At 50.3% G+C, this 13296-nt stretch overlaps 1 protein-coding gene across 3 annotated transcripts in view; it reads left to right on the forward strand.

Annotated features, from left to right (window-relative positions):
* TDRD9 (tudor domain containing 9) overlaps nt 1–13296 on the forward strand; it is a 110598-nt gene that overhangs the window by 28289 nt on the left and 69013 nt on the right. For all 3 annotated transcript variants that reach the window (XM_027521517.1, XM_027521516.1, XM_027521515.1), the window contains 2 exons: nt 3865–3945; nt 6878–7042. In XM_027521517.1, the coding sequence (XP_027377318.1) occupies nt 3865–3945; nt 6878–7042 (246 nt within the window). The remainder of the gene's footprint in view (nt 1–3864; nt 3946–6877; nt 7043–13296) is intronic.

Below are 13296 nucleotides of genomic sequence, written 5' to 3' on the forward strand. Positions count from 1 at the left end.
CGTAAGGATAGAATATTTTAATTTGATTTGACTTTATTCTGTCTTCTTTTAGCCGTGCCATGGGGCTTGTGGGGAATCTTAGTTCCCCAACCAGGGGTAGAACCTGTGCCCTCTCTACTGTGTGTTGAGTCCTATCCACTGGACCTCCAGGGGATTCCCAATTTTGTTTAAATGTTAAACTAGGGTTTTTTGAGGTGAAGTGATGTTGTGTTCAAACAGTTGTGCCACGAGCTCTGGAAGTAACTCCCCCTAGACTCTGGAGTTTTAAACCTCAGCAGTAGTTATGCCTCGAGAAGCTTCACTGGTTTCTTGAGGCCTTGGAAACAGCAGATAAGTGGGATCTGTGGGAGGCCGTGAGGTGGCGCTGGAGCGCCTGACGGAGGCTGGAGTGAGGGCCTCTGCGCGGCCCTCTCGGGCAGGTCTCCCCACTCTCCTGGTGCGTGTGTGATCAGCATGGAACCGAAACGTGCTGTCAGCGGGAATCATGAGTAAATAGTCTGTAACAGGAATAGAGAAGGGTGCTCTTTGAGCCAAACTGATGCCGATTGCCCGGGAGACCCAGATTCATGAGACACTTGAGTTGTGTTCTGGGCTACAAGGTGGGGGCCTGGAAAGGCAAAGACAGAAACGTAACGCAAGCTGCTGTCAAGAGTTAGGATCGGAGCCGGGGAGAAGGAAGGGTGCTAGGGGGTTGCTTGGGGTTGGACGGCTGCAGAGCTAGCGGAGGCCTGAGGCCATGGCGTTGCTGCTGGCAGACAGCGTCTGAGAGAGCGGGTGGAGGCCGGGAGGCCGGTACAGTCAGGGACATGCGGATCCTCGGGGCTCCAGGGCCAGTCTGGACTCGTGTCCGCAGTGGGCACCCTGCTCCACCCTGGATGACTGAACTGCAGTTACTCCGTTTTGACTTTGAAATGCATCTTCTTTGTTAGTGGACAAAGAAGATACACAAAGCCTGTGTGCCGGGTCACAACACACGGCTGCTCTAATTAGTGTGAAGTCCAAGCCGTGTCATGTATAAGCCAGAGTGACTTCCCACCCCGCAGCGTGTGAGAATTTCTTCCATTGGTACTGCAGGTAAAGCTGAGTGGGTGCGTTTCCCAGGTCGTGTCCGCCTGCCTGTTTGGCGGCACTCGCGGGTATTTGGGACAGGGACATGCGGGGCATCTGTTGTTCTTTGCACTACAGTGGGATGTGCAGTGTGGTTCATATGTTCTTCACGACTTTTGGCAGTTTTGAGTGTCTTTAGGTGGTGATGAAATCAAACTTAGGCGGTGTGCCCAAAGGTGGTGTCAGTATGATAAAGTTCACAGGAGTCGCCGTTAGTCACTGAGCCTTTCACTCAGGCCTCCAGGTGGCATGGCAAGGCTCACCCTGGGTAACCTACTCCAGAGTCTCTGCTGCTCACGCTTCTGTTTATCTCTGTGGATCCAGCATCTTTCTGACTGTGTAAGGAGGTGTTTCTGCACACGCACACCTGAATGATGTGGGCAAGCCTGTGTGCACTGTGGTATTGGCTTCATTCTCTCCTGAAGCTGCGTGATGGTAGCTGAACACATCAGCTGCACTCTGCGGGAACTTGCCCCCACGGGAGCGTCTTGTCACTTGGCACTGTGGTAACTTTGCTTAAAGAATGAACAGATTTGGATAGGCCTGAGGTTTTATGTTTACAAAGAATATTGTTTGTGCTGTGTGGGGTGATGTGAAGGCAGCCAGGCGGCTGGAGATGGAATGCTGCCTCTGTTCAGTGCGTCCGACTCTGCAGCTCCATCGACTGCGGCACGCCAGGCTTCCCTGTCCTTCAGCACCTCCCAGAGTTGGCTCAAACTCATGTCCATTGAGTCGATGATGCCATCCAACCATCTCATCCTGTTAACCCCTTCTTCTGCCTTCAGTCTTTGCCAGCATCAGGGTCTTTTCCAGTGAGTTGGCTCTTTGCATTAGGTGGCCAAAGTATTGGAGCTTCAGCATCAGTCCTTCCAGTGAATATTCAGGGTTGATTTCCTCTATGATTGACTGGTTTGCTCTGCTTGCAGTCCAAGGGACTCCCAAGAGTCTTCTCCAGCACCATAGTTAGAAGGCATCGATTCTTTGGCACTCAGCCTTTAAGGTCCCACTCTCATATCTGTACATGACTACTGGAAAAACCATAGCTTTGACTAGATGGACCTTGTTGGCAAAGTGGTGTCTCTGCTTTTTAATGCTCTGTCTAGGTTTGTCCTAGCTTTTCTTCCAAGGACCAAGCATCTTTGGATTTCATGGCTTCAGTCACCATCTGCAGTGATTTTGGAGCCCAAGAAAATAAGGTCTGTCACTGTTCCATTTTTCCTGATCTATTAGCCATGACGTGATGGGACTGGATGTCATGATCTTCATTTTTTGAATGTTGAGTGTTAAGCAAGCTTTTTCACTCTCCTCTTTCACCATCATCAAGAGGTTGTTTAGTTTTCCTTTCTGCCATAAGGGTGGTATCATTTGCATATCTGAAGTTATTGATATTTCTCCTGGCAATCTTGATTCAAGCTTGTGCTTCATCCAGTCCGGCATTTCACGTAATGTACTCTGCATATAAGTTAAATAAGCAGGGAATGGAATGGTCATGTCCTTAACTTCTTAGCTCTGGAAAGAGAATAAACTCACTTCAGGTGAATCATTCATTCAGTAAACATCTGTAGAGTACCTGCCTCATTAGGTGCTGAGGTCATAAAGTTGGAGAAGCTGTAGTTTCTGCTCTCAACCTCTCTGCTGGGGGGACAGATGTCTGCTGAGGTGTTGGGGTTGGCGAGAGGACCCTGGGGACCCTGGGGTGGAGGGCCAAGTGGGTCCTCGGGCTGGAGGGGCAGCCTGGCCTCCAGCAGCGGGAGAAGCGATTGTGTGAAGTCTGAGCTGTGGTGGCTCGTCAGGATGGCGTGGGGGCCGGGGGCCTCGGAACTGAGGAGGGCCCCCTTGGGGCTCTTCACTGAGCCTTTGTTTTTGCTTCTCAAGTCCAAGGCAGCATGTTCGTGTTGAGGCGCTGCTCTCAACACTGAGTTTGGTGAGAGAACGAGAGTTAGGTTGCTAAGGTGTCCGGCCAGAGAAGCAGTAGTGGGGTCTCTCGCCCTGCGGAGAAGGGGCCTCCCTCTTTGAAACTCAGGAGCTTGTCTCCGCGTCGGCAGAGACATGGCCCAGGGAGGAATCCCCTGTGCCCTGTGCCCGGGGCAGCCTGGCTCAGTCTGAGATGCCCCATACGTGACTCAGCCCTTGGCATTAGCTGGTGGGGGTAGGCACGGCTAGGGTGGGCAGTCCCCGGGGTGGGGGCATTCGGCTGGAAGGCTGCTGTCTGAGCGGGGCTGCGCGGGGCAGTTTCCCCTGGGGCCCCGAAGCCCCATGTCCCAGACGCTCCTGCAAGGCTCCCTGCTGCCCTCTGCTCCTCCCCAGCCCTGCCCTGCCTGCTCCTGCCAAGCCAGCTCTTCCCAGGCCTCCTGTCAATTCCCGCCCTGCCGGGCAGGCGGCCTGCTGCCCCGCACACCTGCTCCGGTCGCAGTGCAGATGGGCCCGGGGCAAGGGCCGTGGGCTGGGGGCGGCCACGGGAGGCTGCTCTGTGTTGTGTCGGGGACTGGGGGCGCTGTTGGCATTGAGTGGGCGGGGCTGAGAATGCTAGACGTGCTCCTGCCCGGATGCCAGTTGGGCCCTACCGGGAACCCTGGGGATGGAGGGGAGACAGTGACCCACATGCCTCTCCTGCACGTCCTGGTTTAGGGGCTGAGTGGCGACGTCCATCGCGGAGCCTTGACCCCGGCCCTGGGCGCGGCGGTGAGCCCCTTACCCCCGGTCACTCCGCACTGACGGGTGCCTCCCCCCGTGGGGGCCTCCCTTCTTATTTTGTAGGTACACGAGCGAACTGAAGAAATGGATTTCCTGTTGCTAGTTGTCCGCAAACTTTTAAGAACAAATTCACGTTTTGTGAAGGTAAAGTTGATTTCGTGAGTAACTGAAATATTCAGGGTTAAGATTTATCATGCAGTTTTGTTCAGTAGAAACGGTTGAAAGCAGTGACTCTTAAAATCATTGTCTCTGTAGTCCTCCAGATCTTGCTAGGAAGCTGGCCAGAGGACCTTCTCTTAGGATCAGACTGTGGAAGAGTTTTTGGTTGTTAGGTTGCATTAAATTGTAAAATATTCTCCAGGCTGCAGAAAATAATGAAATGCTGGGTGTTAGAGCACAACTTTGGGCTGAATGAAAACCAGAGCTGGAGGGAATGTGACTCTGTCACCTCCGTTCTGTAAGCAGCACTGAGTCGCACTGAGGTTAGTGGTCATGTGCCTTGCTTCTATAGGAGACTTGTGTTAGAAGCTAACCAAAAGTCTGTGGGAATGGCCAACGTTATTTACATTTTATCTGAACAGGAAGAATGAGGACATGAACTTGACCAGAGTAGCAGAGGGTTTATAATTACTACGCAGTCTAGACACAGGTCAGCCCAGCTCTGCTATGCAGGAGTCTCCCGGAGCGGTGGTGGCTGGTGCAGTCATTCACCATGGGAAGGGCTGTGGGAGGACTTGCTGTCTCTGGAAAGCGGGTGCCCGCTAGACCATATGGTACCTTGTCTGCACGTGTTCCATCTCTCGGCTTAGGGAGACTTTCCTCCCTCCCCACCTTCCAGGGTGGGGACGTCAGCCTTGGGAGGGTCACAGTCTCACCTGGTGGGCGCCGAGGAAGTAGAACCCAAGGTTTGCAGGAGGCTGACTTAGTGCCTAAGAGGCTTCCCTGATATCTCAGCTGATAAAGAATCCGCCTGCAATGCAGGAGACCCTGGTTCGATTCCTGGGTCTGGAAGATCCCCTGGAGAAGGGAAAGGCTACCCACTCCAGTATTCTGGCCTGGAGAATCCCATGGACTTTGCAAAGAGTCAGACACGACTGAGAGGCTCTCACTTTCCCTGCTTAAGAGGACCTTCGAAAGATGGAGAGAATCAGCAGAACCAGACCTTTCTCGACAGTCGCTTTTTAGTATAATTTGTTTATCTGTTTACGTTTGGCTGCGCTGGGCCTCCGTGCTGTGTGGCCTTTGTCTAGTTGCCACGAGAAGGGGCTGCTCTCCAGCTGCGGCGTGCGGGCCTCTCCCTGTGGTGGCCTCTCTTGTGGGGGAGCGTGGCTCTGGGGTGCTCAGGCTTCAGTGGTTGCAGTTCTGGGCTCTGGAGCACAGGCTCAGTAGTTGGGCCCACAGGCTTAGTGGCTCCACGGCATGTGGGGTCTTCCTGGATCGGGGGTTGAACCCCATGTCTCCTGCATTGGCAGGTGGGTTCTTCATGACGGAGCCACCAGGGAAACCCGTGATTGTCATTTTAAGACTAATTTTTTACTGTAAGATAATAACTTGATTACAGTTTTTTTTTTTTTTTTTTTACTTTTTAAGAGCTAAGAGTGTTGGTGAATTTTTAAAAATCTACCACACTGTTGAAAATGGTGCTCCGGAGTTTGGTATTGGTCACACGCGAAGTGGGAAGCGGCTTGTCAGTGTCAGTGTTGTCGTGATTTATTAAGAAATATATGAAGCGTATGCTTTCTGAATATAGAGCCTTGTAACAGTGTATGTAGTTGAGCTAAGAAACTAGAAGGCAAGTTCTGTATGGCTTTGTAGTAAGTGTTTTGAAACTCTCGAAACTTCCTCCCTTACTCCTTTTTAAAAAGAGAGCTGCCGTGGGGCCTTAGATGCAGGAGGAGCCTGGGCAGATGGGCCTTCCGGGCCCGCTTCCGCCCCGCACCCAGCTCTCCAGAGGGCCCCGGCTTTGTGCCGTCCCCCGCCTGCAGACCCTGTTGTCGCCGCTGGCTGCCCAGACTCAGCCCGGGCCCCCCGGACAAGCAGGTGTCAGGGCAGGCTGCTGAGCAGACGTCTGTGGGGATGAGCGGAGAGCCGCGGGGAGGGTGCAGGGCCGGGAGGCGGGGGCGGCCTGGGCCAGCCGTGGCTGTGAGCAGTGCCCATTCGCGCTCAGGCAGACAGAAGCCCTGAAGCGCCCCAGCTTGGCGGCTCCGGCAGACGCGTTAGTCCTCTGCTGGGACAGGTGTGCCCTGGGGGCCACTCAGAGCACCCACAGTGCCTCACAGAGCCTGGCTTCTGAGTGAGCTTGGTCAGTGGGGTTTTGACCTTTTGTATCTGACATTAGAGGGGAAATACAGACTTTCTGTCTGCCCAGTAAATGTATTAATAATGTCTGTGTAAAGTTTTTATTTTTCTGCAAAGACTTAGACTTCAGAAATACGGTCAGCAGACAGCTGTGTCTGCCTCCCGCTTAGCATTTTGGAGCCTGGCGGATGGTGGAGACCCTGCATGGTGCTGCTGCCGTCTCCAGGGCACAGCTGGCGGGCTGCGCATGCTGCTTCTGGCATTCATGGCTGAGTTCTTCAGGATATCATCCCAGATTTGCTTTCTGGCAAAACTGAAACCTGCAGGGAGTCCCCGAGCCTCTGCCATCCCACTCGGTTGGGACTGGTTGCTGGGCGCCTCCCGTTTCTCCGCTTAGGGTCAAGGTTTCCTGGCTCCCCTGTCCTCTTCCCCTTTGCTGCTCTGCTCCCTCAGCTTTCTGGAACACACCGTCTAGAGCTTGTTCTGTCCTGAGCTAGTTCTCTGATGCAAAGTGTCCTTTTAGGTAAATAGTTGTAATTGAGCTTGATTGGAGAAGTGTAGTTTCTCACTTGATAAAGTAATTGAAGAGAAATTGTAAAAGTTGACATCTCTGAGCATTCTTAGATTGTAAGAATTTGTATTACTCTGGAGATCGAGTCAGAGTATTCAATTAAAGCTTTGAGAATTCCTGGAAGAAGAGAAGCCTGGCCTTCTAGCGAGCCTCCCGGTCGCCACCACCGTCGGTGTCACTCTGTCCTCTCAACGGTCTCTCCTCTAGGTTGTCCTCATGTCAGCCACCATCAACTGCAGAGAGTTTGCAGATTACTTTGCTGTTCCCGTTCAGAACAAGATGAGCCCAGCTTACGTTTTTGAAGTGGAAGGAAAGCCCTTCTCAATTGAGGAGTATTATCTTAACGATTTGGAGCACGTTCATCACAGCAGGGTATGTTGGAACGCGTTGTTTCTTTTACAGGGAATGTACTTTTGTATTTGATCACATCTGCATTCATTAGCTACAATTGCAAACCTCTATTGGAGCTTAAAATTGGAGCAGGGCAATGGTGTGGAATGGGCCTGGAGAAGAATAAGAGGAAGGAAACGCCTGGGTTTGTTGTCATAAACTGTGAGCATAATAAAGCCTCACATTGTATATCCTGGTGAAAATTATTCAGACTTGTTTTACACTTCGTTGAAGAATAAAATGTAGGAGTTTGATTCACTGCAAAGCTGTAGATTCAGCTGGGGGTGGGTGGTAACTTTATTTCAGTTAAAGTTTCTAGTGTAAGTTGTACTGCTGTAAACTAAACGAAGACTGCCTTGTGGGGACTGAGCACGGTAACCCGTTCCTGTGAGAAGCCGCAGGCGTGGTGCGCTCGTCCTCGCGTGGGCTATACATTCTTAGGGTCGGAAGACCGGCAAGTATTTGCAGGTACGAAGCAGCTCCTTCCTCCTCCCGTCTTCTGTCTGCCAGCTCCCCTGCCAACAGGAGGACACAGCTGTCAGCAGTTCCTCTGGATCCTTCCATTACATTTTTGTGCCTACAGAAGCAAGTATGGATGCATTGTTTCTCTTTTTTATAGAATTTTATCGTTTTTCTTTTTATAGATTTCACTCCATGTGCATCTTGCTGTTTTTCACTTAACTTTGCACATTTTTTACATTATCATTGTATGATTTCTTCATTCCCTTTTTAGAGCTGTATAACATTCTTTTATGTGAATATAAATATTTGTTTTATTTACTGACGTGTAGTTGACTTGCAGTATTGTAAAGAAATCCTGGCCTGTAACATACACTTTCACACGTGCAGAGGTGTGTGTGTTGAATGCAAACACTACACGTGTGTGTGTGTGTGTGTTTATATTCTTTCCATCGTAGTTTGTTCCGGGACATCGCATGCAGTTCCCTCTGCTCCACAGGGGGGCCTTGTGCTTTACTTGGTGTGTGGGAGTTTGTGTCTGCTAATCCCAAACTCCTAATTTACCCCCCACTCATTTCCCTCTTTGGTAACCATAAATCTGTCTTCTGTGTCTGTGAGTCGGTTTCTGGCTTGTAAATAAGTCCATTTACGTCACGTTTGAGATTCCTGTAAGTGATGTCACGATGCGTGTCTTTCTCTTTGGGACTTACTTTGCTTAGTGTGATCATCTCTGGGTTCATCCGTGTTGCTGAAAGTGACGCCATCTGCTTCTTCTCTGTGCCCGAGTGGCAGTCCCTCGTGTGCGCGCCCCGCCTTCTCCGCCGCTTCATCCGCTGGTGGACGCGCAGGAGCCTGCGTGTCTTGGCTACTGTGAGCAGTGCTGCTGTGAACATTGAGGTGCATTTATTAAAGATTATCTTCATTTAAGTACTTTCCGGTGTTTCTGATCTTTTCTTATGAAAAACAGTGCCAAAGAGAACATCTTTGCACATCTGAACGCGTGTCTTGTACACCAGGCTTTCTTGGCCTCGGCACGGTGACACTTTGGGCAGGTAATTCTGTCTGGTGAGAGCTGTCCGCTGCTTTGCAGGATGTCTGCTGGCCTTGACCCGCTAGGCGCAGGTGGGCCCACCAGGGCTCTTCCCACCCCCACCCCTTTGTGAGGACCCACACACCCCTGGGGTCGGGGTGAAGCACTGCTTCTGAGGAGCCCTGTGTGGGATGAGCCCTCCTGCAGCGCAAGTTCCTGGGAGTGGCTCACAGGACGTGTGTGCATTTGGAATTTTGATGGATGCTGCCAAGTCGCTCTCTAGAGGAATTTGACTTCTATTAAAAGCATCTGTAATGTTAAAGTAAGCAGTCTCTACTACAGTGAGTTGGCAGACTACGCTTCATCTACTGTTAGAAGATGTACTTTGTCAAATCTGATTATGTCAAAGGGAGGCCAGTGATGACCATTAGAATGTAGCACTTCTTTTTTCTTCCAACTTTTAAAACAACAGTATTTCAAAACAGAAAAGTTGAAAGAATTCTGTAGTGAGCACCTGTGTATCCATTACGTAGAGTGTACAGATAACATTTGCTTTGTACCACTTCAAAAAAAACCCTGAACCTGTCAGAACAAACAGCTGACACGGTGGATCACTGTGAGCCAAACTTGACTTGTTTGGAGTTCACTCGTTTTCCCAATGCTCTCTTTCTCTCCAGGATCCCACGTTGGGTTTATGTAGCTGTCATGTCTCCTTGGGCTCCGCTGGGCTGTGGCAGCTTCTCAGGCTCCTCTTGTTTTTGATGACCTTGACGGTTGTAGGAGTAGCGGCCAGGGGTCGGACAGCAGGCCCCACTGCTGGAGGCTTTCAGGTGCTTTTCCCATCAGTCTGGGGCTTCACTGTGAGCCTCGGGGCAGAGGGCCGCTGGGAGCAGTGCGGTGCTCTCACACGGCGACCAGGGCGCGGCTCATCCCTGCTGAGGGGACCCGGACCTCCTGGCCGAGGACGTCTTCCCGGCTGCTCCCCGTAACTCCTCTCCCCTCCTTTCCTTCGTCCTCTTTCTTTTCCCGAGTGAGTGTGTGTGTGCATGCACACTAGGTTTGCTTTTGTGTGTCACACCCAAACCCAGGTAGAACAGAGTGGGGGACATTCTCCCCTCTCCTTACTGGTCTGTGGTTGGACACGAGTCTCTTAAAGCAGCCCGTATTCAGGATGGAGGGAAAATGCCCATGTTTATAATGTTGGAGCACCGCGCCTTGTCTGACCCGTTCTGGAATACGAGTAGACAAGCTTTACACTCTCTTCTGCTGACCACAATCTCACTAGCTCCTGTCGATTCCTCCTGGTCGTGCTGAGGAGGGGTCAGGCCTGGACCCAGGTGTGAGCCCCGGCGGGCTGCTGGGTCGTGCTCCTTTGGGAGGACGCCGGGCCCGGCTGTGTTTACATTTCCCGGTCACTGTCAGTTACTCTTTCAGTGAATGGACACGCAAGGCATAGCTCTGGATTAATTTTTACGTGCTTCATGTAGCTTCTCCCCTAACCCTTGGACTCAGAGGACCCGTGTTAACATGGTCTTCTCACCGAGATGCCCGGTGCTGTCGTGGTCCCTCGCTGTGCAGTCTACGCGAGACCCTCCCGGGGGGGCAGCCTCTTCTCCGAGTGTCAGTCCCATCCCTTCCCACCTCCTCGGGGCCTCAGCGTATCCACGGCCCTGCTCCCCACCCCTTTCCCAGCGTCTTGTCCACATTTAAAGAGCCCTGAGTCTCTCACCTGAGAAACCCCTGATTCGGTGCCCTGCTGCTCACAGCTTTCGCCAGACCCAACTCGCATTGCTTGCTTGGCACCATGCCTGATTCGCCTGCATCTCTAGCGACCGCCTAGCGAGGTCCGGGGCACTCGGGCCTGCATCGCCTGCCCCCCTCTGATTCTTGATGCTGCTGGCACCACATATCTGGAAATGGACCCTTCCCGTGGCCCGTGAAGCCCTCCTGGTTGTTCTGTTACTAACTTTGTGGTTCCCTCCAGGGTCTTTTGAAGAGTCTTTCTCATGCTTGATTTTCAGCTTGTTTTAATTGCCAAGACTGCTTACAACCCTGCCCCAGGAAGTTCACGAATGTAACCGTGCCCTGAGACGAGCTGTGGCCACCGTGCCCTGCACCTGGGCCAGAAGCAGAGTGGGTCCCACTCCCTGGGCCTGCCCGTGGGTTCCTTCTGGAGGACGCCCACCGCCCGGGAGCACAGCTTAGTCCATTGAGGGGATTTGGGAGGAGGGTGTTTCTTGTTGTTCAATCGCTCAGTCATGTCTGACTCTTTGTGACCCCAAGGACTGTGGCACGCTGGGCTTCCCTGTTCTTCACCCTCTCCCGAGCTTCCTCACTCTCACGTTCATTGAGTCAGTGATGCCATCCAACCATCTCATCCTCTGTCGTCCCCTTCTCCTCCCACCTTCAATCTTTCCCAGCATCAGGGTCTTTTCCAGTGAGTCAGCTCTTGCATCAGGTTGCCAAACTATTGGAGTTTCACCATCAGTTCTTCTAGTGAATATTCAGGACTGATTTCCTTTAGGATGGACGGGTTGGATCTCCTTGCAGTCCAAGGGACTCTCAAGAGTCTTCTCCAACATCACAGTTCAAAAGCATCAATTCTTTGGCATTCAGTTTTCTTTATGGCCAAACTCTCACGTCCATACATGACTCCTGGAAAAACCGTAGCTTTGATTATACAGACCTTTGTCGGCAAAGTAATGTCTCTGCTTTTTAATACGCTGTGTAAGTTGGTCATAGCTTTTCTTCCAAGGATCAAGCGTCTTTTAATTTCATGGCTGCAGTTACCATCAGCAGTGATTCTGGAGCCCAGGAAAATAAAGACTGTCCCTGTTTCCACATCTATTTGCCATGAAGTGATGAGACCAGATGCCATGATCTTCATTTTTTGAATGTTGAGTTTTAAGCCAGCTTTTTCACTCTCCTCTTTTACCTTTGTCAAGAGGCTCTTTAGTTCCTCTTTGCTTTCTGCCGTAAGGGTGGTGTCATCTGCATATCTGAGGTTATTGATATTTCTCCCTGCAGTCTTGATTCCAGCTTGTGTGTCTTCCAGCTCAGCGTTTGTCATGATGTACTCTGCAAAGAAGTTAAATAAGCAGGGTGACAATATACAGCCTTGACGTGCTCCCTTCCCAATTTGGAACCCGTTCGTTGTTCCATGTCCAGTTCTGACTGTTGCTTCTTGACCTGCAGACAGGTTCCTCAGGAGGCAGGTCAGGTGGTATCATGTTCCCATCTCTTGAAGAATTTTCCACAATTTGTTGTGATTGACACAGTCAAAGGCTTTAGTGTAGTCGATGAAGCAGAATTAGATATTTTCCTGGAATTCTCCTGTTTTTTCTGTGATCCAGCAGATGTTGGCAGTTTGATCTCTGGTTCCTCTGCCTTTTCTAAATCCAGCTTGAACATTTGTAAGTTCTCAGTTCACGTATTGTTGAAGCCTCACTTGAAGAATTTTGAGCATTACTTTGCTAGCGTGTGAGATGAGTGCAATTGTGTGACAGTTTGAACATTCTTTGGCAATGCCTTTCTTTGGGATTGGAATGAAAACTGACCTTTTCCAGTCCTGTGTCCACCCGCCGGGTTTTCCAAATTTGGCATATTGAGTGCAGCACTTTCGCAGCATCAGCTTTTAGGATTTGAAGTGGCTCAGCTGGAATTCCATCCCCTCCACTACCTTTGTTCCTGGTGATACTTCCTAAGGCCCGCTTGCCTTCACACTCCTGAACGTCTGGCTCTAGGAGAATGACCACACCATAGTGGTTATCTGGGTTGTGAAGATCTTTTTTGTTCAGTTCTTCTGTGTATTCTTGCCACCTCTTCTTAATGTCTTCTGCTTCTGTTAGGTCCATACCATTTCTGTCCTTTATTGTGCCCATCTTTGCATGAAATGTTCCCTTGATGTCTCTGATTTTCTTGAGGAGACTTCTAGTCTTTCCCATTCTATTGTTTTCCTCTGTTTCTTTGCATTGTCACTTAGGAAGGCTTTCTTATCTCTCCTTGCTATTCTTTGGAACTCTGCATTCAGATGGGTACATCTTTCCTTTTCTCCTTTGCCTTTGGCTTCTCTTCTTTTCTCAGCTGTTTGTAAGGCCTCCTCAGACAGCCATTGTGCCTTTTAGCATTTCTTTTTCTTGGGGATGGTTTTGATCAACACCTCCTGTACAATATTACAAACCTTTTTCCATAATTCTTCAGGCAGTCTGTCTATCAGATCTGATCCCTTGAATCTATTTATCATGTACACTGTATAATCGTAAGGGATTTGATTTAGGTCATACCTGAATGGTCTAGTGGTTTTCCCTACTTTCTTCAATTTAAGTCTGAATTTGGCAATAAGGAGTCCATGATCTATGTAGATGACACCACCCTTACGGAAGAAAGTGAAGAAGAACTAAAGAGCCTCTTGATGAAAGTGAAAGAGGAGAGTGAAAAAGTTGGCTTAAAGCTCAACATTCAGAAAACTAAGATCATGGCATCTGGTCCCATCACTTCATGGCAAATAGATGGGGAAACAGTGGAAACAGTGGCTGACTTTATTTTGGGGGGCTCCAAAATCACTGTAAATGGTGATCACAGCCATGAAATTAAAAGACGCTTACTCCTTGGAAGGAAAGTTATGACCAACCTAGACAGCATATTAAAAAGCAGAGACATTACTTTGCCAAGAAAGGTCCGTCTAGTCAAGGCTATGGTTTTTCCAGTGGTCATGTATGGATGTGAGAGTTGGACTATAAAGAAAGCT

The sequence above is a fragment of the Bos indicus x Bos taurus genome, chromosome 21 (genome assembly GCF_003369695.1).
Source record: "Bos indicus x Bos taurus breed Angus x Brahman F1 hybrid chromosome 21, Bos_hybrid_MaternalHap_v2.0, whole genome shotgun sequence".
Taxonomy (NCBI): Eukaryota; Metazoa; Chordata; class Mammalia; order Artiodactyla; family Bovidae; genus Bos; species Bos indicus x Bos taurus.